Source organism: Melampsora larici-populina, assembly GCF_000204055.1.
Source record: "Melampsora larici-populina 98AG31 unplaced genomic scaffold MELLAscaffold_3, whole genome shotgun sequence".
In the NCBI taxonomy this organism is placed as follows: Eukaryota; Fungi; Basidiomycota; class Pucciniomycetes; order Pucciniales; family Melampsoraceae; genus Melampsora; species Melampsora laricis-populina.
This window is the reverse complement of record NW_006768767.1, coordinates 718,095-744,804: the sequence shown is the minus strand read 5'-3', so window position 1 is coordinate 744,804 and position 26,710 is coordinate 718,095. Positions and strand designations below refer to the sequence as shown.

The 26,710-nt window shown below is 38.7% G+C and overlaps 5 protein-coding genes across 5 annotated transcripts; 1 reads left to right on the top strand and 4 right to left on the bottom strand.

Moving 5' to 3' along the window:
* Window positions 1-252: 252 nt before the first annotated feature.
* On the bottom strand, window positions 253-7,884 carry MELLADRAFT_76626 (uncharacterized protein; the record flags this gene model as incomplete). Its single annotated transcript, XM_007404918.1, has 12 exons — window positions 253-579; window positions 677-912; window positions 1,001-1,121; window positions 1,197-1,336; window positions 1,590-1,694; window positions 1,778-1,916; window positions 1,988-2,137; window positions 2,208-2,329; window positions 2,410-2,574; window positions 2,646-6,631; window positions 6,708-7,608; window positions 7,698-7,884. 12 exons carry the CDS (start codon window positions 7,882-7,884, stop codon window positions 478-480), a joined length of 6,354 nt encoding a protein of 2,117 aa, XP_007404980.1.
* A 557-nt stretch (window positions 7,885-8,441) lies between these two features.
* MELLADRAFT_115198 (uncharacterized protein) lies at window positions 8,442-9,846 on the bottom strand (the record flags this gene model as incomplete). The annotated part of the gene is made up of 5 exons (XM_007404917.1): window positions 8,442-8,882; window positions 8,970-9,123; window positions 9,218-9,378; window positions 9,450-9,604; window positions 9,828-9,846. The coding sequence occupies 5 exons, from the start codon at window positions 9,844-9,846 to the stop codon at window positions 8,508-8,510; spliced, it is 864 nt and encodes a 287-aa protein (XP_007404979.1).
* A 2,036-nt stretch (window positions 9,847-11,882) lies between these two features.
* On the bottom strand, window positions 11,883-15,712 carry MELLADRAFT_115197 (uncharacterized protein; the record flags this gene model as incomplete). Its single annotated transcript, XM_007404916.1, has 5 exons — window positions 11,883-13,336; window positions 13,421-13,601; window positions 13,698-14,465; window positions 14,614-15,297; window positions 15,419-15,712. 5 exons carry the CDS (start codon window positions 15,710-15,712, stop codon window positions 12,414-12,416), a joined length of 2,850 nt encoding a protein of 949 aa, XP_007404978.1.
* A 4,778-nt stretch (window positions 15,713-20,490) lies between these two features.
* Window positions 20,491-21,408, top strand: MELLADRAFT_59477 (uncharacterized protein; the record flags this gene model as incomplete). The annotated part of the gene is made up of 1 exon (XM_007405332.1): window positions 20,491-21,408. The coding sequence occupies one exon, from the start codon at window positions 20,491-20,493 to the stop codon at window positions 21,406-21,408; it is 918 nt and encodes a 305-aa protein (XP_007405394.1).
* A 1,035-nt stretch (window positions 21,409-22,443) lies between these two features.
* MELLADRAFT_102236 (uncharacterized protein) lies at window positions 22,444-24,485 on the bottom strand (the record flags this gene model as incomplete). The annotated part of the gene is made up of 9 exons (XM_007404915.1): window positions 22,444-22,780; window positions 22,895-22,960; window positions 23,042-23,114; window positions 23,182-23,348; window positions 23,414-23,519; window positions 23,564-23,588; window positions 23,697-23,778; window positions 23,856-23,903; window positions 24,031-24,485. The coding sequence occupies 9 exons, from the start codon at window positions 24,483-24,485 to the stop codon at window positions 22,444-22,446; spliced, it is 1,359 nt and encodes a 452-aa protein (XP_007404977.1).
* Between the last annotated feature and the right edge of the window lie 2,225 nt (window positions 24,486-26,710).

Here is a 26,710-nt window from a genome sequence, read left to right as displayed (position 1 = left end):
GAAATACATGTCATCTAGTGATTCTTCCACATGCTGCAGCTCAGTGCTACTCTTTGCCCAATTCTCTTGTTTGGTTGTATTTTATTTGTACAACTTAACAGCTAATCCAAGTTCAAGTCCAATGTTTGTGATAGCAGCACCCTGCAGCACCTGAATACACAACATATTTAAATGCTATGTGAAAGAACTGAAAGAATTTGACAAACCACAAATAAAACAAAATCCCCAATCTCATCAAATTCTAACCCTTTTCCAAGTAAGATTAAAGTTTTGAACTCTTGACTAGACTAATGAATTTTATAATAACTACCGATTTATTACAACTTAGAAAAACCCCTTTCAAATGAATTCAATATAATCAAAATAAACCCCTCCTTCAATGCAAAAACCCCTAGACCAGAAGGTCTGATAAGAAACAAGAATTACTAAACTCAAACTACTATCACTTAAGCACAATTGATATTGGTTGGTTTCCTTTCAAACTGTCACACTATGAAATAAACTACCAATAGTTCTAACTAAGGCTTCTAAATAAGAATTTCTAATCCTAATATCATCTTTACTAAACCCACCTTTAGCCTACCATTCCCCCCAAAAAAACAAAAAAAACCCAAATCAGCTCACAAATTTTCTTTCATTAATCATCATCATCATCAGAAAGAAAGAAATTACTAACCAAATCTAAATTTTGTAATCTATAAAACATCGGTCTAAGTGAATTAAGTGTATCTTCTTTAAGGTTAGATTCTTGTAATTGATTTCTACCAAACTGTTGATGATTGGTAGTAGCTTTAAATGATGAGATCGTTAAAAGGTTTTTCTTTTCATTGGATTGCATTTCATTCAGTTCATCATTTTCGAAATGATATGTTGCATCTTTCCAAAACAAAAGTAATGTCATATCAATGATATCTAAACGAAATCAAATTTATCAGTAAAACATCGCGCATCTCAATCAAATATTTCATATCAAGAAAAGGGGTTTTTAAAAGAAACTTACTTGATATTACTACTGATCTTGAAGAAGATCGACCAAGAGTTTCCAATATTTTCTTCTTAGCCTTCAACTTTTTATCTGAATCATAATTCACATAATTCCCTGTTTCTTCTTCTCCAAGAATCTAAGAAAAATTCAAACCATGATCAGTACCCTATTCCCCCACAAAAAAGCTAGCAATGTTTTTTCAAATCTTTACCTCAGTGACTTCATCTCTAGTAATCTTTGACCAATTATTCAACCTTTGTGTTAAGATAGAAGTTTGTGAAATTGTGAATTCCAATAAACTGATTGAATCATTAAGGAATCCTAAAATCGTTCTAAAGGTAGGACCTGGTCCTAAAAATAAAAACACAAAAACATTCAGTATATAATCAGTATATAAATAAAACTTCAAAAACTTCAAAAGTTTCGAAACTAAAACCAACCAATAACTCCAGCTGTACCTTCAATTTGTCTCAATGTGGGAAGTAGAACAGGCATAAACCTTATCCTACCTAATCAATCCCCCGAAAAATCAATCAATCAATCAATCAGTTTCCCACAAAACCTCCTAAGTCAGTCAAATTAAAACTTTTTCACAAACACTTACTTCTTCTCTGAGTTGCAACCCTTAAATAAGTAAGTACACTACCAACCAACGAAAGTGCCAAATCTCTAATCTTTTCTTGAAACACAGTGAAATTCGTAGTAGAGCCTATTAAACAAAATCACCAAAAAAAAATTAGAAAAATAAGTGAAATGCGCCTTATTGAGCAGGTATAGACTTGATGATCTTACCTGGAACGTTAATGGTCGCATCTGCTCTTTCATTATCTGTAACTGGACCCACTCGTTCAATCCAATTCAAATGACCACAAACCGTACTAGAAATAGCAAGTAAACTACTATGCATAGCACCATAACTAGTTGAAGAAGCCTAAAACGAAAAAAGATCAATTCATCTTCAATATATGCATAGTGTGACGAAAACATCATCAGTTCACTTACCATTTCTTGATCTCCAATTAATGGTAAAGCTATTCTTAAGATAGTAGTCACTAAGTGTACTTCTTGAATTCCTACACTTGTACTTAAATTAACCGGAGATCTAAGACAAGTGATCAACATTTCTCGTTGAGCAGCAATGAAAGATACTGCCTGAAAAGATCAAATTGATGGTCAGATTTTACAATCGATGGAAATCATATTAGATTTTAATAACTCTCACCTCTCGTGCTGCTGTAGAAGATTCAGATCCAAGTGCAATCAAAATACTTGCAACTAATTGTAAAGCAGGCAATAACAACTGATGATACCTTTCCGATGCCGAAGGGATAAAAGTATCAAACTCTACAAACAGATTGCTTGAACGTTAGAAAAAGATCATCATACTTTATTCAAGGAATCAAACATTCAGAAACTCTACATACCAGGATCAGTAAGTTGTGCTTGAGAAGAACGACCTAAATAATTACATTCTCCTAATCGAGCCAAGATTTTAGCTTCAATTAATTTCTCGGCTCCAGCTCTGGTAGCAGCAACTCTAAGTAAGAAAGCCATTTGAGTTTCATAAACATATAATGCATTTAAAGATTCTATTCGAAAAAATAAGTTCATTAGTACTGCAAATTACATAAACTAAAAACACATATTAAATCAGACTTACCAGGATCGGGTTCTAGAACAGCCATCAAATCACCTTCATTATCTTTTAAAAGATCCACAAAATCTTTCAAAAATCCATTCTTAGATAAAACATTAATAAATTGACCACCATTACGAAATTTATCTGAAAATAATAATAACGAATCTAGAATTGTAAATCCTACAGATTTCCAAACTTCATTTCCCATGACTGAATCTTTACAAATTATAGGTAATAATCTTTCAAAGGATGATAAAAACATTGACATCGTATTGGTTTCTAATGAATTTCTTTTATTGGATTTACGTTGGGTTGTTAGGGTTGAAGTTTCATCGTTCATAGACGTTGGTTCATTTCCAAGTTTTAAGATGTCGATTGATTCTGAATTTGATTGACTTGATGAATCTAGGCATGCACTGGTAGCATAAACGTGTTGAAGAAAACTCAAGATTGAAGCATAAAGATTTCCACGTAAAACGTTAGATGTATTAGACAAGACGATACTTTGGATGATAGCCCTTAGCACAGGCATCAATCGATCAAAAGGAAACGCTTGAGTTGCTTCTCCAGGTGCTAATGATTCCAAGTGAGTTCCTTCGTGCCTTAATTTGATCATTAATGCCACTACGATCTCACTTAAGAGTTCAGCCGAGCTAGGATCTGTAGCTCCTGCTACCAATTTCGGAAGTACAGAAGCCAATAAATCCAATAAGAACACATGTCGATTTTCTGGTGGAAGTAAATGAAAAGCTCGAGTTAGAGTCAACCGTAAAAGTATACTCCAAGCTCTAAGCATATGATATTGGGCTGAAGCAATTTCTCTTCTTTGGTTTTCAATCACAATCGATGTAATGATAAATTTGATTTCATCTTGTAATTCCAATTGTTGAGCAGTTCCATTTAACATTCCTCGTCTTTTCATTTCTTGTCTAGTAACACCTAATAAATTCAAAACTGAACCAAGATCAAATAATTGACATCCATTTTCATCTTCAATACAACATTCTTCAAAATTTAAATGTCCAAAGATCTTTAATCCTTGAGGTTCAACTTCAGTAAAATTCTTCCAATTGAAATCTAATCTTAAAAATAATTCTTGCATCCTAGGAAGTGATTGATCGGGTGCTCCTGCTTGATCAAGTATTGATCTTGCTTGATTTGAAGAACTTGCTGATCCAAATAAAACTGATACTAATTCAGAAGCGTTATCTCGGCGGACCTGTTCTGTTAAGACGTTCAATTCAAGTGAGATAGATTCCAAAAGCCAAGCAGTAGCTTTCAAGGTAGCCACAACTGAACTACAGCTTGTCACAATCTTCTCTCCACTACTATAAGTCAATTCACCTCCAACAACTTCAGGATTTGCTGGAATATTGAGTGGCAGAATACTAGCCTGTGTAACAAAATATCGTTCAGTCGACCTAAGGTAATAAGATACTGCCTTTGATGAATAATCATGTAAACATAATTGTTGAATCAATTTGAATGCCTTTTCAGCTAAAAGTGTATCCCTCTCAAGTAATGAGAACCCTAGTTCATGTACATCTCCTTCTGGACCACTTTGTCCCATGCGTAATAAGTCTAAGATGGTGTGAAAACAAGACAACTTGGCTTCTGGTGATCTTGGGTCCGCAATCTTTAGAGTATCTTTAGGTGTCCGAACATCAAATCCTAATAAATAATGAGCAAAATTAGGAGCAACTCGATGTGGTTGAGTATTTCGTAATAAAAGATCCAAGATAGCATTTCTAATTGCAGGTTGAACTCTTGTCATATCTCGATCATCTAATTCACCCGATAAATCAACCACAAAATCATCATCATCTATATCACGGAAACTTGATGCTGCTCCTTCTAATCGACCAATAAAGTTACCAAGAATCAAAAGACTTTCTTCAGATGAATCCAATAATCCAAGTAATCGGTTCATTCGACCTGGATATTGACCTTGAAAGTGATCTGCTGCAGTGAAAAAGGTAGATTCGGCTATATGCGCTAAGAGCTTGACTGCAAGATATGCAACTTCATCATCCGCAATACAACCTACCAAAACCGCTGTAGATACCACCACACTGTTTGAATAGAAGATATGTTGATCCAAACTTTGTGCCGATTTCGCCCAAACCAATCGCTCTTGTGGTATCATATCAGGTGCAAATTCTAGAATGTGAGGCAAGACGTCACCTAGAAAAGCTCCTTGAAGTTCTGTGACTCTTTTAATAATCCTCAGGGTTCGAAGTACACATCGACATGTCGTATCTGATCTTTGAGGGCTGTTTTCCACAAAACGAGGTCCATTGAGTAATGTTTCAAACAACTGACGCGTCAATTCAGTATTGTTCAGTATTCTTAATAAGATATCGAAACCAGGATGAGTGACAGCACTAAAGATAGTTCGGTGATGTGCTTGTTTTTTGTTTCCAGGATCTGTTTCGGGTAATGATGTGCTGGTCAAGAAAGATGCAACATCGTAGGATGTCAAGCAACGTTCGATAAATGCCAAACAGACTTCAAAAACCTTATAACGCTCTTCTTGAAATAAGAAATCACGTGAACCAACTTTCCGAAAGACTTCATCAATCACAAATCTAACATAAGGATCAATACCAGGCGAACGCGATAAAGCGCCTAGATTTTCAGGAATCGATTGTAACTCGAGTTCTTCACCTTTCTTCACAGGTGAGCGATGCATAGGTGGATGAATCAGAGCGACCAAGAGGGTGATAAAGGCAGTCGAACTTGGGTATATCCTATTAGCCGCTTCAACTTCGTCAAGTTCAGCAAGGATCCCAGTCTGAGCTAATTGTCCAGATGCGTAACCACCTTGAGTAGCGCCACCTAGCCCGAAACTGGATTGATATTCGAGTACATGAGTTGATAAGATTTGACTATGCTCCAACGTTAGCCAACACTTGCGTGCGATATCTGGACTAATTTTGTTTCCCGGGGCCGCAAAGGCTGCGATGGCCAGTAACAGCTCAGCTTTAAGATCGAGAGAGATCGGACATGCAGCCAAAGCAAATAGAGTTTGGATCGGTTTATATTTCTGGTGATCATAAAGAGTAGCTTGAGCAGTTGGAGAATATTTAACCACTTGTCGAATAATCTTGGCGTATCCTTTGAGTATTGATAATTCAGCTGGCGCCAATTGACGAGGATCGGATTGTAATTTCTTTTGACCAACGTTACTCTGTAAAAGTTGAATATAATATTGTAATTGACCAAAAATTGAAGACCAAGCGCAACTCGGAATGTTTAAACCCCCATGACCATCTCCAATCCGACCAAAGTTTGGTGGTGGATTCACACCATTCTCTTCACAAGATCCAGCCAAAAGGAAACTATAAGCCAAATCACTACAACGAGGTCCAGTTGCTAAAGAAGCGAGCATTTCGTAAAATGATTTGACCATGCCAAGTTGCCGACATTCTGATGCCCATCTCACAAACCCAGTCAGTTTGGTTGACCGGCCAGACATCATAGCAGGTGACCCCATTTCATCTTCCACCTCATCGACTCCCCAGTAAATCAGTGCTGAGTCAGATGTATCGCGATGCAATGCAGCAATGACTTCAAATAATGCTTCAATGTCATGTCTCGGAGGTGCAGGTGTATTTTCAAATGCATCAGGAGCCGTAAATTGAGGACTTGGTCGAAATTGCATTGACATTGAAACGAATGCATCTTCTTCCTGATTTCGAAGTCGTCGGAGAACTGATTGTAACGAGGTGACGAAACTGATCATAAGTCGATCGATTTGTGAAACTACTTCAGATCTAAAGTCTTCCTCGATTCCTAGTAGGTCATCAGCAGTCGAGGTACGCATTGCTTCTTCAGACCGAGGGCCTAATACGCGAGAAGGTGACTCTTCCAACAAGCTCTTCTTCTTGAAACCTAGTAAATCAGACACCATGAAAGGAAATGCGCCATTTTGGATTGATGCCATGACCATTTGATCGATTTGGTCTTCCCAAATTTCAGTCTCGTGTTCTAACCTGGGTTCTTGCCTACCAGATGAAAACCATCAATAAAACACTAGCCTTTGGTACTAGATAGAGACCGACCGGGGTGGAGATCACTCACTGGTATGCTGAACCGAGGAAGAGGCACCATTGTAGCAATGCAACAGCTTTCGCCTGCTTAACGAGCCATCGTTTGGAAGTTAAACGTTGATTAAGATCGCGCATGAAAGCTGTATCATTCCATATATTAAGAAAGTAATCATACTCCGCTTCAGTCACAGAAGTACAATCCCCATCAATAGCAGCTAAGAAAGTTGTCAGAAAATGATAAATCAAAGGATCTTGAGAATCCATCTCGGCTAAACTATCGATTAATGAAGCAATATGAGATGGTTGAAAAAGTCGAGCGAATCCAATAAGATAAATGATTTGACCTAAATCTCTTCTTTCAGATTGATGTTGTTCCATCATTTTTTGAACAATCTCATCACTAAATTTTACAATCACATTATTTGAACTTGTTAAAGTTTGATTATTTGAATTATTTAAACTTGATCCAAATCCGAATCCTAAATTAGGTGTAGTTGTTTGATTTGATAAGTTCGGTGTGGTTGAAGTAAGTTGATTCTTAAGTTTTTGGATTTCTTTTTTTGAATTTTTAACTTCTTCAAATACTTTATCAATCCAATTAAATGGTTTATTATTAATCTTTACTGAACTCTCTACTAAGCCTTGTCTAAACTTTTCTAATTCATCTGTCATTCCACTTTGAATCATTTCTTCTGAATCTCCAGCTTGAAAAATCAATTTCAAAGATCTCAAAAGTGCTGATCGTTCTCGATAATACATGATTACAGCACTATCTGCATTTGCTCTACCGTATCGCGATTTTCTTGACATTCCATGTTGTAAAAGTATTGCACAATTGTTCTCGGAGATATCAAGTTGTTCGGATAGATAAAGTGCTTCTTGTGTGAAATCAGGTGTATGGCTGTGCGTGGTACCCTGATAAACAAATTGGCCTATGTGGGTTCATAATCACGTATAAAAACTTGTAAGTCATCATATAATCATTCCTGATATAAATTTCATCAATGAAAGGGAAGCATACCTTTTCTAATCCTTTCAGCCTCTTTTGCATTTCGTGATGGTTTGTCTAAGAGATTAATGAGATGAGGACGCGCTCTATCAAGTTCAAGCCTTAGTTTCGGTACCAATGATGGATCTGGACGCGTGAAGGTATCTTCAAGGAATTCGCAAAGGTGAGAAAAGAGATCAGGAACGTAATCGATGGTCATGTTGATAGATTTGAATGACCGTTGAGGTGGATGAGGGTGATGGGTGAGGGGTGAGGGTGATGGTGAAGAAGGACTAAATTGGATTTTCAACTTTCAAAAGCTTTTTCCACTAAAATTCGATCAAACCAACTTTCACAGTTTGTCAAGAGATGTCACAGTCTGAAAATTGGCACTTCACAGGCAACTCTTGAGTGTGAAAGGTCTCAACAAATACCCTGGTCCCTGTCATGAAAACCATGGTCACTGGCAATGCCAATACCCATCCATCAGCATTCGACAATCCATGCAATTCATGATTCAATCTAGTTCTCCACAACCCACTAGGAAAAATCAAGGGAGGACTCCACAATGATATTAAACAAACTTCTCAATGTCTATCTCAGATCTGTAACTGACTTTGAGAACTGCTCAAATAAACACAGTAAGAGCCTCGGTTCAGTCTACAGAATGATGCTTCAATCAACGAGTTTAGATTGTAGTAGTTCCGCTCAATCGGAGTTGATTACTCTCTAGTGAAATGATAATAACAATCTCTCTTCATCCCCAGAAAAAAATCAATAAACTTTCCTCAATTAAAAACTTGAATACATTGCAAGTTAATTTTAATCACTTTGAACTTCCTTTCAACTTTGACTATTTTCAACTCTATTTCTAACTTCATTAGTAATTTCAACCCTATCAACCCAACCCATCTTTCTTCTCTCTTCTTTAACAGTCTTCATAACTTCATTACTTAATTCAAGATTTCCAAGATACCCTCTTCTATGATTCCAATCTGAATATCTCATCCAATCTCGTTTCCTACTCGGATGTAAATCTGATGGTAAAAACCTTTCTTTGGCTGCAAACCTATGTGGTTTAAGTAAAGCTCTTAAGGTTAATCGGTTATAGAATTTACAAATTACGGTGCCTCCTAAGTTTTCAATCGTTTCTATGGCTGATTTCGATGCTCTTGATACTATGATTGTTAGTTTTGGTGTGTTGAAATGACTCGTACCCTGTAAAATCAAAGTCGAACTAAAGAGTCATCAGTTTCACATAAGAAAACTGGCGATCGTTGACAACAACATGGAAATTGAGATGACCTTTCCAAGTAGTTTGACACCGTCTTTTATACCATGTATAGCTCTTGAATCAAGTAATTCTTTCATAGTAATTGGTTTTGATGGGTCTATTCTTGCTTGATCGATCCAAAGTTGTAGTTGATCTAAATTTAAAGGGGACATTTCAACCTTGGTTCTATAAACAATGACACCAATCAATCAGTCCTTGATCCTTCACACTACTTGTGCTTCTATGATCACAATTGCCAGAAAAAATCAACATCACTTACGGATGATGAGCACCTCTCTTTGGGAATAATCTAGTGATAGGTGTTTGACCTCCTTCGAATGCCAATCTTGGACTATTTCCTTTATTAGCATTTTGACCTTTATGACCTCTTCCAGCAGTTCCACCATACCCTGAACCTTGACCTCTTCCTACCCGTTTTCTCTAAAAAAGCCCCAGAAGAATATATAAGTTCTCAATTCATTAATTTAAATTGATTAACTTTTATGACTAACAGAATGTGTTGATCCTTTAGCTGGTTTAAGATCCGATAGTGTAGTTGCGTATCTTGATTGTGTAAATGGTAAGACAAGAGAAGTGGTTGAGGGACGTAAGATTGAAGTCGGATTCGGATTTAAAGTTGTAGGACGAGATGTAAGTTGGGTTGATACTAATCTCCATAACCTAGGGAAAGGTGTAGAAAGACAGGCCAGGCCATGTTGAGAATCAGATATAGTTGATGAGGTTGAGGTTTGGTGAGAATCAATTGACAGAGTCAAAAATCAATCGGGATGAACTTGACAAATTCAGTTATAAAGATATCCACTTGAATATATCCTACTACTGAGGAGGCAAAATCGATATAAGCATTCGATGTCTACACAGAAGCATACTCAAGCACTTCGTTTGCATGGTGGATGTGTTCAAAGAAAATGAGCATATATTTTACAAAGCAAAATATGAGCATCTTAATGGCCTGATACTCTCAAGACCTCTTTGTTTATCAGTTTTTCCCACCTACCTGAAAAACCTAATCACCCCATTTTTTACAATATTTGGGTTGATACTCAAGTCTGAGAGTCCTGTGATGGTCTGACCTGATATGTAGGACAAGATCCCCAAAGTTTTGGCTTTGAGAAAACCAGTTCAGGTAGCTAACCTTCAAAAAAAATCCAGAAAAGCCTTGCTCATGAAGCCAGCTGAGCTCTGCACACATTCTTATTTGGGTAGCAACACTAAAGATTTGTGATAAGGTTTATATGCAATTTCATACACCTAGATGTGCAATAAACACCAGATCCCCCCCATGGGCCCTTTGGGTGTGCCCTGGTTGGCCCTGAGTGTTTTCTGGATCCCATTGGGTCTACCCAAGAATGCTCCAGGTGTGCCCTGTCACACTCAGGACCGGGTCACAGCACCAGCTTTGACCTGTTGATGTTGGGTTGTGCCTCCATGGACCTGCATGAAGGGGCGGCCAGAAAGTTACCAAATTGTGATTCACAAATAGGAAGATTGAAACTTGACCTATGTGATTGAAGACTGAATAGGATCAACTCTGGTGTGGTTTGCATAATTGATAATTCAATGAAACTCAAGTCTGATGATGTTCATATGTTTTGAATTACATATCTTTATTTTCATGTTTCAGTCTATTTGGAGCACAAATTTCAAAGCAATATCTTTATTGACTTTTTGATTTACCTTTCAAATCAAATCCAATGATATGTCATGTATTCTACAACAATTGAAAAAGTTGTTTCACCAATCTTTTTTTCAACAAAAAGATGTTCAAGTGCAGATAATCAATTGAATTAAAATTCCCATTGCAATATATGGGATATGAAATATCAAGATGGTTGTTTTCAAGAAATCCTGGCTTTTGTCAGTTAATCTCTAGCTTGTAAAATGGTCATCGTCATCATGTTTGTTTCTCACTACATAGAACCCAAAAATATGAAATTTGACAACTCTGGACCGATTTTCTGTCAGTGGATCATGTCCAAAACCAGCCAAAAACCTCTGATACCATATAGGATTTGGTTGTAAAACACACAAGTCTCCCCCAGATCAGGGGATGCAACTGAGTGGCTGAGATGAAGTGATCAGATGGGCCAGCCCTCCCTGAGGTTTCTTTGGCTAAGGAAAAAAGCCCAAGGAAGACCTAGTTCATCTGCTCAGTTCCTGTTGACCATATAATCAGCTAACAAGCAGGAAGAAAACAAAAAGAAAATAAAAAAGAATTCACAACTCAAATTGAAGAAATCTTGGAAAAAAAAAACAATAAATATTTTCTATGCTCACCCCTAATACCTATGTGAAGTCAAACTTAATTAAGTCTCAACACTGGACCTAACCACCAACTCCAGCAAGAATAAATGTGGAGGTATAAAGTTTGAAGTACAAAAAAAAGTTTTATAAGACCACCAGTTTTTGGTGAAAAGCTCCAACACATCTCACACAAAAAAATCAACCTTGGACATAAACCCCTTAACTGGAGTTGGTGGTTAAGTCCAGCATTGGAACTTAGTTAAAGTTTTGTAGGTGAGTATCTATTTTTGCCCATCTGATGGTCTGTTACTTGCTTTGAGTACCCACCCCAGCTTTCAATCCATCAAATACGTACTCAACCAAAACCAACTTTTTTCTCTTCCACCACTAATCCCATTCCCAAACCCACCATCCATCACCCAATCCCAACCAAATCCCAAGTCCATCTCTCACCTTCATGACTTCCTCCCACCCCCTCTGTTCCAAAAAAATAAACCATCAAATCCTCACTTCAATGCATTAATGATTCATATCTTTAAATTAATTAAATATATGAAATTTCCCAAAAAAAAACAAGAAACCAAAAAAAAAAAATTCTTTCAAAGAATAAATAAAACCTCATAAAAAAAATCAAAAAACCCAAACTTTGCAAAATGAAAAATCAAAGACAATAGAAGATGGAAAAAAGCAAAAAGAAAGGATCCAATTATCTTTTTGATTTTTCTTTATATATCCTTCAGTTCTCTTCCTTTGACTCATCATCAAAAAAGTAAAAAGTAAAAAAAAGTGTAATAAACTAATGAATAAATTTGTTTAATAATCAGTTTTGTTTTGATAAAAAAAAAACATACTTTCTTTGAGGTGTAAAGGAAAGAACAAAAAAAAAGTAAGTTTTAAGAAAGAAAAAAACATGAAACCTCTCTGCTCACACACACACACAAACACACACACACACATTAAAAAACCACACACACACAAAAAAAAAACCTAAACTATTATAACCTCCCCTTTTCCCCATTAATACCCTCAAATCATCAAAAGAATTAAATTATTTCTCTCTTCTTCTTGGCTGGTGTCTCCTGGGAAAAAAAATAATACTTCTTTTAATGAAATCTTGTAACAATGAAACCTCAAGCTCAAAACTAGAAAAAAGAAAGTTGTCCATTCACAATAATTTTTTATTTATTTTTTACTTTTCTCTCATTTCCCTACTATTGTCTCATTTCTTCATCATCCCTACCATTCGATTGTTGATGCTGTTGTTGTTGTTGTTGTTGTTGTTGTTGCTGTTGATGAAGAAGTTGTTGTTGTTGATGGTGATGATGATGAAGTTGTTGTTGATGTGACTGTGATTGTTGTTGTTGTAAAGGTGAAGTATGTTTAAATCCAGTTTCACCATTCCCAATAGGTGGTGGAGGAGAAGAAGGAAATGAATAAGGACTTAAAGGTATATTGTTACCATTACTACCAACTAAGGAAATCGAATGACTAGAAACAATCGAAGGTGATCCAGAACTAACAGATAAATGTCGATCATGTCGATTTGAACCATTATTATTGTTAGGATTAGTAGGAAACGGTGGTGGTCCATTCGGTCCAAAATCAAAATTTGATATACTTGGTAAACTTGGTCGGGTGGGATATGGACTAAATCTTGGATCACTCGGACTACGTGATCTTCGAATGCCTTCTTCTGATCCTCTTGCCGGTCCTGGCCAATGGTTTGTTCCATTCGTTAATCCTACTGATCCATCCCTTTCATTTGCTGTCAGACCTGCCATATTGATAACTAATTGATGATCAAGTGAAGATGCCGTAGAGGCAGGAGTAGAAGCTCGATAGAGACTCGCTAGGTTAGGTGAAGAGGCAACTGAGAGTCGAGAACAACCTGAACCATACGAAGGACTTCGATGTAGAGATAAGTTCCTTGAAGGTCCACCTGGACCTGGGTCACTATCCATCGTATTAGAAGAGTTAACAGAAAACCGTCGACCTTCCTCGCGGTATGACGGTCTAGGGTCCACATATGATGGTCTATGGTCAAGATCGTAATGGGTAGGTCGTTCGACTGGCAATGCATCTCTACTCCCAGCAACACTCGGTCGAGGTAATTGATGCGCAAGTAAATTACGAACTCGAGAACAGTCCTCAACAATCTGTGGCATCGGTGGTGGAAGGTTGGCTCGACCTTTACCTTTGTCTATAATCTTACGAGGACCGATCGGTCCTCCAAATTCGGGATTCAAATGTGTCAACATATCTGAACCCTGTGCGAGTCTCTGTTTCTGTAAGACTGCACGTGATCGTTCTTGAGCTGATCGACGAGCTGCTTCTCGTTTAGCTTGTGACTCAAGTTTGGCTTCTTCTTTGGCAGCCTTTTCGGCCTCTTTCTTAGCTTTCTTCGGATCGATATGAATGGTAGATGGACCAGTTTGAGCATCTGGTGGTACACGATCTGAAGGAGTTCGTTTGAGGGATTGACTGCTAGAAAATACGGACGCTAGAGTTCGGCTGCGGCTCTTTTGATGTGTCATGGGTGGATTGAGTTGGTTGCGAGAAGTGGGCGATTGCTCAGGAGGTAATCCCTCTGACGATGAAGCATGGCCAGGAGAGAGAGATAGGAATGAAGGATCTCGGGTGATCGCAGGAGAATGCTGGTCATAGGAGTGCTGAGAGTATGTTTCGTTACCGTGAGAGCCCCGCCGGATCTGATCGGGGTGAAGGTGAGGAGGCGGTGGTGGTAAATAGGCGACTGCGCCTCGATGTGGATAAGCTGATGCGGATGGAGAGGCACCATCAGTAGGTGGGAAAGTGTAAGCATGCCCGGATCCATCTGGATCAGACATGACAGAGTCTACTCCATTCGGGCCACTCGAGGGTGTTAAGATATGAGCTGGCCGAGCTTTGGGGAATGCCCCATGAGTATATGAAGTAGGAACAATCTGGGGGGATATCGAAGGCAAATCAAGTGCCATTTGAGAATGAGCTGAATTAGGTGTAAGTAGATGAGGTACCCCAGGATGATGTCCGTTAGATCGAGGTAAATGAAGACCATTGGCGTGCGCTGGATTGATCATCGCTGCGCCAGAGAGAGCTGGTGGAATGAGTCGAGGAGCAACATCGACGAAATAAGGATGAGTTAGACACTGAATAGTAGTGAGTCGAGCCGTAGGTTCATATCGAAGTAATTCGTGTAAACAATCCACCAACTGAATCGGAATGCTTGACATATCAAAAAGTTGAACAAAATCCATTGGAGCTTTCTGGGATGAGTCGGAAAAGAGGGATCAGCTGAGGTGATGTGAGAGAGGGCAAGGTTTGATGAAGAGGATGATTTTGGAGACTGAACGAGTTGGAAAACAAGATGATCAGAGGAACAAGAAGAAAAAGAAACAAGAGATTGGGACAAACGTCTGGAAATTTAAATCCTACAGCCTCAGCCAATGCTACTCCATTCAACCACTGACCACCACCTCGAAGTCGACCTTTATCATCATGACCATAATGATGTTTAGGATCACCCATAATCTCACATATCCGATGAACCTGATCCATCTCACTAGTACCCGGAAAGAGCGGTTTCAGAGTGACTGTCTCGACCATGATAGCACCTAAAGCCCACATATCCACCGGATTGCTATAATCACGTGCCCGTAAGAGTACTTCAGGAGCTCGATACCACCTCGTAGAAACGTATTCGGTGTACGGTGGAGCACTTCGAGTTTCTCGAGCTAAACCAAAATCAGCAATCTTGACCACCACAGCCACATCACGTTCAGGAGGAGCAGTAGGTAAAGCAAAAGGGCTTCCATGAGGATAATCGGTAAGACCGGTAGTAGTGATGAGTAAGTTTTCAGGTTTCATATCACGATGAAAGTAACCACAAGAATGAACATGATGAAGTCCTAGTACGATTTGTTCAAAGATACAGGCTATAAGACCACCCGCCAATGGTCGACCTTTTCGAGATTTGGTAAGCTGATAAAGATTTCCCTCCATACATTCGAATACGAAATGAAGTTCACGAGTGGTAGAATGTAAGAATGCGTCATAGAGAGGGATGATGAATGGGTGCATAGGAATCGTTCGTAGTGACTAATATGATAGGAGTCAAAAAGAGTGATCAAAAGAATAAGTCAGACAATCGAAATCGAGAATGAGGGTCAAGAAGATAAAGCATTAAGAAATGAAGGGTTCTAGATCGAGAGATTCCAACCTTTAGTTCTTTAAGTTTCATACATTCATCCCAACCACCTTCAAAAGCTTTCTTCATCTTTTTGATCGCCACCAAACGTTTTCCTTTATATTCTGGTCTTGAGCTTGGACCGGGAGGTTGAGTTCCAGGTGGTAAGGTAAGAGGTGAATGCCAATCAGCAAACCAAACCGTTCCAAACGATCCATCACCGACTTCTTTGAGAATAGTATAATTACGAGTTCCAACGTCAGGAAGGGGAGTGGTAGGTGATTGAAGTGATAGAGATGAAGAAGCAGGTGTTGACCGATTTGACATTCCGTAAGATGAAATCAGATTGACAAGCAGAGTGAGACTCAGAGATTACTTTAAAAGACAGAGAGAGATAAGAAGAGTAAGGTAAAGGTACTGGTTGGTAATTAGCTAAAATGGTTTTCAACTCAATGGACTCAAGATGGTGATAAAGTAGTACCTAGTAGTATGTAACTAACTAGTCTACTACTACTACTAGCTACAATATAGTTCAATTTCTTTTTAGTAGTTCTAGTTCTACAATAACAATTTGATTAACTTTTAATTAGACTGTTATCTACTTTTCTTTTCTTCTTCTTCTTCTTCTTCTTCTTCTTCTTCTTCTTGAACTCTCATTCTCTCAAACTACAACCACAACAACACTGCTGATGATCTACATATTTCATTTTCTCCATACTTCAACTTCAACCTTTCAAATTCATGCATATCAAAACACTATACATCTTCATTTCATCTCTGCTCTTGGCGATTCATCTAAAACACCCCATCATCAAAATAAACATCACACCGCTTTTCCCTGATCGATCAATCCACATTTGTTTGTTTTGGGTTTTCTTTGTATAATTCTCTTCAAAGAGAGTATCACTTGAAGTTGGTATTGGTATTGGTATCAACATAAGGAAATAAAAGTGTGCTATGGACTTGCTACAGCTTGCTAATCTAGACCATGTGCATTAAAATTTGAAAATGGCAGTATGACAGTTTCCCCCGAGAGTTTAGCCAAGCTTTTCTCAGTTTCAGGTTCTTATGATCACTCACGGGGGTGTCTGATTTCGTACAGCTATCATCTCACCATCACGTGACCAAACGCAGTCACTGCGGAAGCAATCGTCCATTGCATTATCCTTGAAGATTTTCCATCTTCATCACCTTTTTTTTCGCTATGCCTTCTCTTTCTCGCTCTCCTTATCATTTCTCAGAGATATATAGTCGCAAAGACGTTCCTAGTGGACACGCGCCACTGATTCTAAATCGATTTTGCATGTGTGATCAGATCTGGTAATGAGCATCGTGTTTGATTACTTCTCAAGACTCTTTTTCTATGTATTCTAATCTATTCTCATTCTCAAATTAATCAAAACTTATTGTCATAAAAGAAAATGTGTGTGTGTGTGTGTGATAAGTTGATCATTTATCTTTAATTCTTCGTCTTATGAATTTTTATTGCACCTCTGTCAAAATCGATTCATCACAACAACAACAAAAAAGATACAATTTTTTTGTAATTGGACACCAGAGAAAATGTTGTCAATAATTAATCATATACTCAATCAATCAAAACTGAGAAGGGAAAAAAAATTGGGATACTCCGTACCGGGATATGTATGTACATATATTGAGGTTCCCAAAGATAGAGATGACGAGCTCGAAGTATATGTATGCAGATACACAGTGGCAGGCAGTGCATGTATGTACACAATTTTCTTTCTGTGATCAATCATCGGTCGGGGAAATGGATATCATTCGTGTGTACATACGGGGAATAAGATAAGGTGAAGCGTGGACAGGAGAAGTGATTTGGTTGGAAAAGTTAAGCACATCTCTTTTATGTATGTATCTACATACATACATATCTCATTGAGGAAACACCAGAAGAGATTCGAGATGAGAATCGAGATTCGCATGAATTGAGAAACCACCTTGAGGTGGAGTCGGTGGTTAGGTCCGCGTTGGGACTTATGTTAAGTTTGCCTTGAGGTGATTTTTAAATCCTGATCTTCCCAATGACAATCTTTCCATAGATACTTACATCACCTTATGTCATCATCGACTAGAAGTTGTTATGAAGAGTTGCCAAGATCTATAGTCTGATTATCTTTTGTGACCATTTTCCCCGTACGCTAAAGCTGAGAAAGACTAAAGACATCCTTTAAACGAGAGCTTGATTGATTCTATGCAGATGCATGTGTACTAGTGTAGACTAAAAAAATCCAAAAAGAATAGAGATCACCTTTACAAATAGTATTATCAATCAATTTTATATCTCTCGTGATCTCTTCCAATTCCTTGAAATGAGCTTCACGTACATTCATACGTAGTGAGATCACAACCTTACACACACTAAGAACTTTGAGGTATGTATAGAAACCTTTGTTTTGTTTCTGGTCTATAAAACTTCTTTAAAGAAGTCAGATCTATCTATGTACCTAAGTCACAAGTGCGATACATCACCAAGAATACGATTAGTTTTCGGATCATGTTCAAGCTAATGAATCTTTAGCATCTATCATGCATATGTATGGTTGGTAACCTTATAGGGACTTTGGAACCCCGAGTTCGAGACTTCTGGGTTCTGTTCCGAAAAGTGCCGAGAATCGAGATTAAAGAAAGAGATTCACTAGTTGGATTTATAGTCTACAGACCAAGTACCAAAGAATATGAACTTACTTTGATATTTGTACGTACGACAAGATAGATGAAAAGACAACCGAATGAAAGAATCGATCGGTGGAAAGATGTCACTGATGCAACAAAAATGTTTCTTCGTGTATACATAATGGGATCCGTACGAAGAAGAGGAAGGAAACGAAGAAGGAACTGGTGATGAACTTCACCGGTGTTAAAATTTGATCATTTAAAGCAAGAAAGATAAAGCTCAATCCATGTTCTTTAGCAAACTAAACAAAGAGATAAAAATTTCTCATTGACTCTTAAAATCGTCAAATGTTGAGGTCTACAAGAGCAAGGGTATTTTCTAAAGAAGATACAGTCAAATCGCAAAAGCTTGACCGATTATGCCCGCAAAACTCGAGCAGATTGGCGGGGAATTTTTGAAAAGCTTTTCCGGTTTGACTGCATGTTGTTTGGGCTCTCTACATATCAGTGTTTTCTTTCAAGAAATCATAAAGATCATGAACTTCTTAGTATTGGCTAGCAAGATCACTGAATCATGCACCTCAAGAACTTTCAGAGTTCCAAATTAGTAGTAAGGATATGAAATATCTGAAGGGTTTATGACTCTATTTGAATTTGTTTTTCAAGACAATCTGGGCAAAGAATCTATGTGCTCTGATCGCTGGCTCGTAGCGGCTTGAATCCTCATTGTGAAGGACTCCATGGAATTTATATCTGCAAGCGAATTGCATCAGTTGCTTTCTTCTTCTTCACAAGAACTTAACATAGAAGTTGTAATAATAACACATACTATTTTCATATAATTTCATGGATCCATAGTTGAGGTTTGAGCAGGAAGTCCTCAAAAATGTTTTATATATGTAATCCCCGTACCCCCAGATATTTTGAAATGAGAGTCAATTTGCTCAAATGAGTTGCAAAAGAATCATTGTATTCAGAAGCATTCAGTTTGCATATATACTACTTTATTCTCTACCCAACACAGTCAGGTCTTGTAATACTTTAGTGTCACTTTTCTTTTGATGTTTTGGTCTATCAATACCTTTAGCAATTCCTGCATTTTACCACTTTTTTTTACCAAATTAAAATGGTTTGAGAACAGCTGAGACCCAGCAGGTGCTTTTCATGGTAAGCTTTTGTCAAGGTATTTTTTACAATTTAGACATTTTTATACAGACTTCAGCTGTAGAGATAGTTATATTTTACTGATTTTTTTAACTTGACATCCCTTAATATTCATAAACTTTTTCATAAATATTATGAAATTGAGAAAAGTTTTCTACGGTCAAAGCATCAAAGCAGTTTGACCTGAGCCCTCCTAATGCTGATTCAATGCTGATTCAATCATTTGTTGATCTAAATGGAATTTTCCCACATGAAAATCACTGTATGTTGGCAGTATGCAACCGGCACGAATGAACATTTTTGAAGTTGTTTGCAATGCTTTGAAAGCCCTTGGACTACCTTGAGGCATTTCAATTGGCTTAGATTCAGAGCAAGCATGCGTGATCCATGAATTCATACAAAACATCTTCAAGATCCAATGTTGGGGAATTAGACGTGTGTCTGCAGTACCTGATCAGGTTGAACCTGCCTCAGCTCACACATCCTGATAAAAAATCTGCGGCAGATTCTGCAAAGGCTCGGAGTAGTGCCGGTCCCAAGTGGTATGGTCTCAGACCATCGGCATACAAGTACTTGTGAAATGCGGATTTGATCGCTGCCCGATGCAACACGCTTCGAATGTCATTCAATCAATCCTCTGGACATTCATTCTCAACAATCCCGCCAAGATGTATTTCTTGAAGTCTCTGCTTGGTTTATCGTCACAAGACATCGACTGCTCATCAACCAGCACATACCTGACCAATCTCCTTGGCGGAAGTTAAACGTTCAGACCACTTCTTCAATACCTTTTTTCATCAAGTTTCATCAACGCATTTATATTCGCACAAAATGTGCAGCAATCTTTTCGCCCGCAGGATCTATGTCCACAATACAGCGGCCTTTTCAGTCTCTGTGGCAAGTCCGAGAGACGGATTTTCAAAAACATAGCTACCTTTTTGCAGCCGGGGTTAGAACTTTATCTTATACCTACCAGCCAACAATCCTTCATTTGCAGTATTATGACAAATTTTATGTGATCATGAATGCGAACACATATCGGATGATGTCGTCAGTTGACAAGACGAGTTTTGAGTTGATACAATCAGAAAATTTGTGTTATAAAAGGCTTCAGACCAGTCACAGTAAATGAATTGTTCTTTCATCATATATCAAAGTAGAGATAGTTTCTTCTTGGTCTAAGCAGTGCTCTCCATAAAGCGCTTTACTCAAATATCAATTCCTCTCCTACAAAGATCTCTTTCATCTCATTTCCCAAGAATATCACGTAGCTTTTCCATTCTATTCCCACAAACTTTCTCAAGATGCGAAGCCTCGTGAAAGCCTTTGTGATCATCAGTGTGCTGAGTCTCGCTGCGAGTGATAAAGCATCAGCCGGTCCGTTAGGCTCAGGGGCCATTCCATCTGACAACAATGTCGACAATCCCGCCAATCTGACAATGTACAACTCCACGGGCGCAAGCGTAGATTCCACGAATAGTACCGCCACGAACACTACCGATAGCGGAACCACCACTCTTTTGTCATCCGATGCAACCCCAGCTAGCGATGCTACTTCATCTACAGGCGGCTCCTTTGCGTCTTTAGCATCAATTGGCGTTACAGATGATTCCATTTCGAACTCTACCGATGCAAACTCGACTCTCACCAACTCTTCCAATATCACAGCTGGGGTTTCGAACTCGACTGCTTTCGACGGATCCGCATCAATTAATGGTGCTTATAATGCAAGCGCATCTCTTTTGACCGATGATGCCTCATCAAATAACACCACTGGGCTATTCAACGAGACTCTAGCGTCTGTCAACAGTACCAGCTCTTCCCGCAACAACACCGAAGATGCAGTGGCGTTAAATGACTCTTTCTCCATGGACAATAGTACTTCGTTGCTCTCTGTGAATGCGAGTGATGCATCCAATGCGACCATCTCACTCAATTCTACAACTGATGGAGCCAACTCAACCACCTTCAACATAACTTCCAACTATACTCAAGGCTATAGTGGAGCGGTTGGAAGTGTGAGAACATTTGTTCTCAGTCAAAACATTAGCTGGTCAGAGAAGGACTTCAACATATATGACAATGGCGGTCCTCTCGCATATGTTATTACAAAGGCAGCAGGAATGAACGCAACTTCTGAAGACATTGTCGTCAAGGTCGGTTCGACAGGCGAGAAGAAACTCCAAGTTGATGCAGTTGAGCCACATTTAATCTTTAAATGATTCAGTTCCCCACAAGCATCAGGCTCTTCAGAAACTGATGAATCATTCTGTCTTTGGTGGTATGCAATCACTCATTTGTCTGTCTTTTTTTCCAAAACAAAAGTACCCAGGAAAATGTGGAAAAGAAACTGATTGGCTCGCAGATGATGGAACCAAAATCACCCTCGATCCACGAGGATTGCTACCCGACAGATGGTACATTAAGAATCCAGCGTTCCCTAAACCTCAGTACACCTTTATGCGAAACATTTTTGATCTCGGAGGTGATATAGTCGAAAGCAATTCATCTCGCCTTGTAGGATCAATAGCAAGTAAGTTTATAATTGATTGATATGCTTAGATGATCATAGAACTAACTGTGTCCTATCAATTTCAGAGCAAAAGCTTAAGTCGACCTTACCAAACTTACCGTTTACTATTGATGACAAGGTCTTTGTTGTCACTAACAATGGTTTTATCCCAGATGTGAGTATTTCTTTGTTCATCCTTTGGCCAGCAAGCAAAGAGCTTATGTTTTTTTCTACAGTGGGATCTACTCACCATGTTGGCACTTGCTGTCCAACATCATCGAAAGTGCTTTTACTGATCTGGACCCGTGAGGACTTGGGGGGTTTTTGAATCGAAAAAATTGATGGGAAGCTCCTTTCTAATTTTACCTTTGAACGTCTCGGACTCAAATCTTTCTTGTCCTGCAAAGATATCACATCTCCCTCTATTTCTTTTCTTTTAGACTTAAATCTTGATAAATGTGCTTAGCGCTGAGAAGGAAAATGGCTTGTTATATAGTATCACTTCATCTCTACTATACCTTGTGAAAAGTATATCCTCATGTTGATTCCATAGATGTAATCAGTTTTACCGCTTGAAATACTGTGCCATGTCTCGCGTTTTGATGAGTTCATCGGGAAGAATATATGCGCATGTGAGGACAAACACAGCCTCTGCCTGCGTGCTAGCTGATACGCGACTGAGCAAGCCATTCTTTAATCGAGTTCGATATGTCATAGCAAAAGCCATAGCATTTACTTGTATCATTCAAGATTCGAATGCCCAGATATGCATAAGATGATCATAAAATGAACAAGATCCAACGATTGTACTAGTGCCCTGTGTACCTAGTTTTAGCTCCTCTCCCCAATCAGCCCCATAAGCAAGAGAAGCATGTTCAGTGAATTGTGTATGGACTCGTACAGCCTGCTCATCAGACTCAGGTATATCCATCACCGCGAACCCGTTGTGCATCGCTGCTACTAGAAGATGATTAGCTTGAGTTGGATGCCATTTTAATCGCCATATCCCACCTCCTACGTCATAGTCACATATAGGTTTGGAAATGTATCGTTTATCGAATATCCTCAGGTGCGCGTCGTAGCTGTTGCAGATTTTCGTTCAAAAATGGATTTTTCATAAGAATAAATTTAACTCGTATCAAGACGCGTGAATCATTCAACAGGTCATTCCGCAAACTAGAAAAAACTTGATTTACCTTCCAACAGCGTATATATGCTCTCTCAGATGATGGCTACGTACGGCAGTGACACCACCTTCGAATCTGAAAACCTCGAAATAAATCAGGAAATTTTCATACTGAAATACAATAATTGCAGACAAGAAAATCTACGACGAAGCTTACTGCTTGTAAGTGAATATAGGCTGGCTTGTTCCACTTCGAGTGTCCCATATCTTTAATTTGCAATCATCTCCTCCTGTGACGAGAAAATGATGATTGTATATCAGTTCTGTAAATAGTCAAAGACAAACTAAACCTTTTACCTGTCAGTATTGTAGAAGGTTGCCAATAATCAAATCCACAAGTCCATGGCTCAAAATCGTGAGCGTGCCAGCGGGAGGTTTCCTCAAGTCGATGATTGCTTGAGGAAAGATCCATTAAAACGATCTCACCATTCGAAAGTGAAGTCACTACCTGTTGATCACTTGCACTGATTTTGCCAAACATGTCAGATTTTTCTTAGAAATCAAGCAAAATTGAAACCTGAAAACTCACCGTTGTACTTTATCTGATATATCCAAGGCCAGACATAATGTATCTTTAGAAGCGCAAGAATATTTTTCAATTGGCCGGAGCTGTGTGTGGTCTGGATCCTTATTACCTCACCAAAAAATGTGCAAAATTCGTTAGCGTAATGCACCTTACCTGCCTTTTTGGATCGAGCCATGAACTACGACCGATTTGATCAGAGTACGGTTGATAGGTTGTACTAGGATATCTCGTAGTCCAGGACGAAATCCACGGAAATTCGTAGTTTATAAGTTTCTCTATAACTAACCGAATCATTCGCCAGGACGAAAGAGTTGAGAAATCCTTGCGCATCAGCCGTGATGAGGATCGGCTCATCTGAATCCTGAGTCCTGTGCATAGCAGGTACAAAAAATCCTGATGAGCCATATTGCATTTCGTATCGATCTCTGGCTGTAAGATCACATACCATCTCTGGTCCAAAATTGCCGGGCCATCGATCTGCTGTATTTGTTTACTAGATACGAACAAGTGGAGAAAATCACCCGAAGACCATCACAATTTCAAGATTTTTGTCACTGAAAGTCCTTCCAGAACGCGAAAATATATATGAACACATGAAAGCAGTCGAGCAATTCACTGACCACTCCAACTTTGGTGGTTGAGCATCACCATCCATCTCCGAGACGGAACTCGTGTAATTTTTTTGTTCAAAGAGTAAACATCTACCCAGACGTTCGGTCTTGGGTGATTCCAAGTCTTCAGCCGACTGTGATCCATTCAATTGAACAGTTTGATAAAGTCCGCAAACCAAAAAGTTGGGTTTCGAAGGACAAAACTCGAGAGAGCAAGCGGTGTAATGGGTATCAGTTGAAAATAACGAAGGAGCTGATTTGGGTATATCATCCTGGGAGGATCTGCACTTTTCGGTTGGGCCTTCAGCCTCCATCTTATCCTCGAAACTCGCAAGGGAATCGAAGGTCAACAAGGCGCGCGCTCTTAATCTGAAAAAACATTGATCAACGTCCGACACCGTGACAAACGATCGTGTCCCGATCGATCGGGTCGCGCGCGTGCAAAACATTGCAATGAGTTCCATCATTGATTGCTCAGCCTTTGCAAGAGTACATCATGATTGAAATGTTGATCAGCTTCAAGCTCATATACTACAGGCTTTTGAAATTCCTCATTTTAGAAATGTAAAACACATATCACAAGAATTGAAGGAAAAAACTGATCAGTGATAATCCTTGAGCAAGTCCCATTGCTAGCTTCGTATCACTGTACCAAACTTTTGATCAAAACTTTTTTTTTGAGAAGTGTTTTTGAACCACGTAGATCATGATTTAATAAAGTGCAGGATAACTCTTATGATACATCCATCAAAACCATCCTTCTCTACGAGTCCGTCATTCAAAGTATCAAAGGTGTAGATAGAGTATACCAATCACAAGTTAAGCAGGCATGACCCATATGGAAAAGAAGACATAAAATGTACCACCAAGTTCAAAGGAAATTTGTAAAACTTTATAACAAACAGGTGATTTACCCAATGTAGGGGTTCTGAGCAACAAAAAATATCCCAGGAAGAGCATAAAATCAAGCCAGTCCTTGCATTCTATCAGCAGAAAACTATTTTCTTTCTTACCTTGTCTTTGGATAATACAAACCTATATACCTCAATGTACACTTCAACAACACTACTGGACCTACATCGAAGAAACAATAGAGTTTATAAACATTCTTGGAAACCAAAGATTCTCTTAGATAGAAAGATGTGTTATAGATTTCACAGATCACCAATTCTTAAGAAGGAAAAAAAAATCTTAAAATCTATAACACATCTTGGCAAGACGATATTGGATTTCCAAGTTCATATAAGATTGATTGATTTCTGATATAGAGCCTAGATTGTTTTGGAAGTAGAAGTAAGGGTATATATAAGACAAGAGGTTATGAAAGTGAATAGTTTTCTCCTGCTAGAACAAGCATCTATAGCCTTGATTGTATGCTCTTCCCGGGATGTTTTTTTTTGCTAAGAGCCCTCCATTCTGCAAATCACTCATGTACTTTGTATAAACTTTTGCACATGATGATTTAACTTTGTCCGGTATCATATCTATGCTAGGTATATGATATACATGTAACCCCAAGTCTTTCACATGATTTTGAACAGCCCAAAATGCTTGATCACAAACAATACTTCATTCCACCCATTCACCTTAATTCAATATTGATTGATATTTCATCTCAGCGAATCAAGCCATACACAGATCGTCCTAAGCTGCCTGTGTTGGAAGTTGAAATACTGTCAACGAATTGTCTTCAAAGCTCCTACTCGGCTTTTAACCTAAAAGTTACGATTCATGTTGCTTTGATTTTGGATTTTCAAGCTGTTTTTTGAAACATAACGATGGTGTGTTTGTTATTTTCTGTTTTGAGTGAATGTATATCATCATTTATGTGAATAAAATAAGCTAAATATAGAAAGAAAGAAAAATGAATCGAATCGATTTGATAGAGTTTTCTTTTCGGAGCCAAGTTCATGGCAGTAGGCAGGTCAACCTGCCAGAATGCAGCAAAACGGTCAACCTGCCAGGTTGACCATTTTGGCTGGTAGACCTGCGGGGCGTACGCTTCTCCCTTTTTGAAAAAGGGTGTACCGAACGGCACAACACCCAGGCGTACGCTTCAAACTGCCTTGAAGCGTACGCCTGAACTTTTGGCTGGGTCAACCTGCGAGGTTGACGGCAACCGAACGGGCCCTTAGCTTCTTGAAAGTGTAGAGAACCGCTGCTTGATAATCAAAGTATAATGTCTAGAAAGCCACACCGTTCCTACATTTGAGCAGATTGAACTGATGTGTGGATAGTCTTAGACCATCTGTTAAATCAGCTTCAGTTCAAATGCTACGTACATCAGCTCGATACCATTACAAGACATGGTTTTGATATCAACCCAATGGCTCAACCATAGGTTTCCAAAGGAGTTCTTTGATTATCAAAGCAGTTTTACTAGGGATTCGAACTGACGCATTTCTCAAAAGGTACTTATACCCAAATTGCGTTCGATAAACACGTGGCGTGTTTGGTCTCATACTCGAACGTCCCCCTCGCCTTTTACTAGGGAGACCCGGGGATCAAGCACAAAGGTCACTTTATCAATCTTTCTGATCCACTCCAGTGGTCCAAAATTTTTTGATAGTTCCACTATCGAGTTGATGGTGACCATGGAGTCAAACGTCGTGATTTGCTTTCATATCACATACGTGTAATAATATTACGCGTGGCGTCGCGTATGATAACATTAGACGATCTCATTCTT